This window comes from Boleophthalmus pectinirostris, unplaced genomic scaffold (assembly GCF_026225935.1).
Source record: "Boleophthalmus pectinirostris isolate CB_2022bp ecotype Guang Dong unplaced genomic scaffold, ASM2622593v1 HiC_scaffold_11, whole genome shotgun sequence".
Taxonomy (NCBI): domain Eukaryota; kingdom Metazoa; phylum Chordata; class Actinopteri; order Gobiiformes; family Gobiidae; genus Boleophthalmus; species Boleophthalmus pectinirostris.
Window position 1 is genome coordinate 24742458 of NW_026570994.1, and position 5000 is coordinate 24747457.

The following is a 5000-nucleotide window of genomic DNA, read 5'->3' on the forward strand; positions in this document are numbered from 1 at the left end:
GACAAGAGTTACATAAGAACCAAGACCAGGACCAGGACCAAGACCAAGACCAAGACCAAGACCAGGACCAGGACCAAGACCAAGACCAAGACCAAGACCAGACCAGGACCAGGACCAAGACCAAGACCAAGACCAGGACCAAGACCAGGACCAAGACCAGGACCAGGACCAAGACCAGGACCAAGACCAAGACCAAGACCAGGACCAAGACCAGGACCAAGACCAGGACCAGGACCAGGACCAGGACCAAGACCAGGACCAAGACCAAGACCAAGACCAAGACCAAGACCAGGACCAGGACCAAGACCAAGACCAGACCAGACCAGACCAGACCAAGACCAGGACCAAGACCAGGACCAGGACCAGGACCAAGACCAAGACCAGGACCAGGACCAGGACCAGACCAGACCAGACCAGACCAGGACCAGGACCAGGACCAGGACCAGGACCAAGACCAAGACCAAGACCAGGACCAAGACCAAGACCAAGGACCAGACCAGGACCAGGACCACCAGACCAAGACCAAGACCAGACCAGGACCAAGACCAGGACCAGGACCAGGACCACCAGACCAAGACCAGGACCAGGACCAGACCAAGACCAAGACCACCAGGACCAGACCAAGACCAAGGACCAAGACCAAGACCAAGACCAGACCAAGACCACCAGGACCAGGACCAGGACCAAGACCAGGACCAGACCAAGACCAGACCAAGACCAAGACCAGGACCAAGACCAGGACCAGACCAGACCAGGACCAGACCAAGACCAGGACCAAGACCAGGACCAAGACCAGGACCAGACCAAGACCAGGACCAAGACCAAGACCAAGACCAAGACCAAGACCAAGACCAAGACCAAGACCAAGACCAGGACCAAGACCAAGACCAGGACCAGGACCAAGACCAAGACCAAGACCAGGACCAGGACCAAGAGCATTTGTGGTGAACCGTTTGGATCACAGACTGTGTTTGATACAGAATAATCCCACTGAGAGATTATGGCTGATGTTCACATGTTCACATGTTCACATGTTCACATGTTCACATGTTCTGATGTTCACATGTTCACATGTTCTGTTCACATGTTCACATGTTCACATGTTCACATGTTCTGATGTTCACATGTTCTGATGTTCACATGTTCACTGATGTTCACATGTTCTGTTCACATGTTCACATGTTCTGATGTTCACATGTTCACATGTTCACATGTTCTGATGTTCACATGTTCACATGTTCACATGTTCACATGTTCTGATGTTCACATGTTCTGATGTTCACATGTTCACATGTTCACATGTTCACATGTTCTGATGTTCACATGTTCACATGTTCACATGTTCATGTTCACATGTTCACATGTTCTGATGTTCACATGTTCATGTTCAGATGTTCACATGTTCACATGTTCTGATGTTCACATGTTCACATGTTCACATGTTCTGATGTTCACATGTTCTGATGTTCACATGTTCAGATGTTCACATGTTCTCATGTTCACATGTTCACATGTTCACATGTTCACATGTTCACATGTTCACATGTTCACATGTTCACATGTTCACATGTTCACATGTTCACATGTTCACATGTTCACATGTTCTGATGTTCACATGTTCACATGTTCACATGTTCATGTTCACATGTTCACATGTTCACATGTTCACATGTTCTGATGTTCACATGTTCACATGTTCACATGTTCACATGATGTTCATGTTCTGATGTTCACATGATGTTCACATGTTCACATGTTCACATGTTCTGATGTTCACATGTTCATGTTCACATGTTCATGTTCACATGTTCATGTTCACATGTCTGATGTTCACATGTTCATGTTCATGTTCACATGTTCATGTTCATGTTCACATGTTCATGTTCACATGTTCACATGTTCTGATGTTCACATGTTCACATGTTCACATGTTCACATGTTCTGATGTTCACATGTTCACATGTTCTGATGTTCACATGTTCTGATGTTCACATGTTCACATGTTCACATGTTCACATGTTCACATGTTCTGATGTTCACATGTTCTGATGTTCACATGTTCACATGTTCACATGTTCATGTTCATGTTCATGTTCATGTTCATGTTCACATGTTCACATGTTCACATGTTCACATGTTCACATGTTCACATGTTCAGATGTTCACATGTTCACATGTTCACATGTTCACATGTTCAGATGTTCACATGTTCACATGTTCAGATGTTCACATGTTCACATGTTCACATGTTCTGATGTTCATGTTCACATGTTCACATGTTCTGATGTTCAGATGTTCACATGTTCACATGTTCTGATGTTCACATGTTCACATGTTCATGTTCACATGTTCACATGTTCATGTTCACATGTTCTGATGTTCTCATGTTCACATGTTCACATGTTCATGTTGATGTTCACATGTTCTGATGTTCACATGTTCTGATGTTCACATGTTCACATGTTCACATGTTCACATGTTCACATGTTCAGATGTTCACATGTTCTGGTCTTGGATCTGGAGACTCTGAGGCTGAAGTTACGTAAACGCGGCGTTTACGAGTTTATACATAAAAGATGTGGATGAATCTACAGAATCTATAAAACAAACGGGAAAGTTTGACTGAAGTTTGGCCAAAACCAAACACAGATTTTCACTTTTTGTTCTGAAAAATGACGTAAGTTTAAAGTGACTCCAAAAGGACAACAGACGACCTTTCACAATAAGAGCCAGATGACTTTTATTTTGAAGGAGTCTCGTGGATCTGAAGAAACCGACAAAATAAAAGTCTAAAACTTCACAATAAACCCCGGCCTGTGGAGTCAGCTCTGTGGAGCGGCGAAACCAGGACTAAACCAAGTCCAAAGCAGGACTAAAGCAGGACTAAAGCAGAACTAAACCAGGACTAAAGCAGGACTAAACCAGGACTAAAGCAGGACTAAACCAGGACTAAAGCAGGACTAAACCAGGACTAAAACCAGGACTAAACCAGGACTAAAAGCAGGACTAAAAACCAGGACTAAAGCAGGACTAAAGCAGGACTAAACCAGGCAGGACTAAAGCAGGAACTAAACCAGGACTAAAGCAGGACTAAACCAGGACTAAAGCAGGCAGGACTAAAGCAGACTAAACCAGGACTAAACCAGGACTAAACCAGGACTAAAGCAGGACTAAAGCAGGACTAAAGCAGGACTAAACCAGGACTAAAGCAGACTAAAGCAGGACTAAAGCAGGACTAAAGCAGGACTAAACCAGGACTAAAAGCAGGACTAAAGCAGGACTAAACCAGGAACTAAACCAGGACTAAAGCAGGACTAAAGCAGGACTAAAAGCAGGACTAAACCAGGACTAAAACCAGGACTAAAAGACCAGGACTAAACAGGGCAGGACTAAAGCAGGACTAAACCAGGACTAAAGCAGGGACTAAAGCAGGACTAAACCAGGAACTAAAGCAGGACAGGAACCAGGACTAAACCAGGACTAAACCAGGACTAAACCAGGACTAAAGCAGGACTAAAGCAGGACTAAACCAGGACTAAACCAGGACTAAAGCAGGACTAAAGCAGGACTGTGCCTCTCGCTGGTACCTGGACTGGGACATGTCAAACACGTGGTCCTGATCTGAGACTTAAACGTTTCCAGACGACGTTTAAAATTTTACGAAGTTAAAATCATCTCAAGTTACTTCAAAAGTCTGAAGAGCAAGAGAAGAAGAAGAGAGGAAACAAGGAGACGAGGAGACGAGGAGACGAGGAAGACGAGGAAACGAGGAGACGAGGAGACGAGGAGACGAGGAAACGAGGAAACGAGGAGACGAGGAGACGAGGAGACCAGGAGACCAGGAGACCAGGAAACGAGGAGACGAGGAGACAAGGAGACGAGGAGAGGAGACGAGGAGACAGGAGCAGGTGTTACCCAGGCCGGAGCGCGGGTTGAAGCCCGGGTTGCGCAGGGACAGTCGGGTTCTGTTGGTTCTGTCGGTTCTGTCGGTTCTGTCGGTTCTGTCGGTTCTGTCGTGAAGCGCTGAGACACAAACACAAACTTTAACTTCAGATTCAAACAAACAAAGAAAAAAAAAGATGTGAGAAAAACTCTGACCAGGACGAGGAGGGAAGAGAGAGCGCCCCCTGGGGTTCTGCAAACACACAACAACACAACACACATTAAAACAACACACAACACACACAACAACACAACAACACACACACACACAACACACACATTAAAACAACACACAACACACACAACACACAACACACATTAAAACACAACACAACAACACACAACACACACACACACACACACACAACACAACAACACACACACACAACACACACAACACACAACACACACAACACAACACACAACACACACATTAAACACACACAACACACACACACACACACACACAACACACACAACACACACACACACACAACACACACACACACACACACACACAACACACAACACACACAACAACACACACACACACACACACACACATTACACACAACACAACAACACAACACACACAACAACACACACACACACACACACACAACACACACACAAACACACACACACACACAACACACACATTACACACACAACACACAACACACACACAACACACAACACACACATTAAACAACAACAACAACACACAACACACACAACACACACATTAAAACAACAACACACACACACACACAACACACAACAACACACACATTACAACACACACACACACACACACACACACACACAACACACACAACAACACACAACACACACAACACACACAACACACACACACAACACACACACACACACACACACACAACACACACACACACAACAACAACACACAACACACACACACACACACAACACACAACAACACACACACACACACACACAACACACACACACACACACACATAAACACACACAACACAACAACAACACACACACACACACACAACAACACACAACAA

The 5000-nt window shown here is 45.0% G+C and overlaps 1 protein-coding gene across 1 annotated transcript in view; it reads right to left on the reverse strand.

The window, feature by feature from the left end:
* The window catches only part of LOC110175787 (target of Nesh-SH3-like), a 30733-nt gene that overhangs the window by 5683 nt on the left and 20050 nt on the right, over positions 1-5000 (reverse strand). The window contains 2 exon segments of the mRNA XM_055166305.1: positions 3916-4023; positions 4099-4135. Of these exon segments, the coding sequence (XP_055022280.1) occupies positions 3916-4023; positions 4099-4135 (145 nt within the window).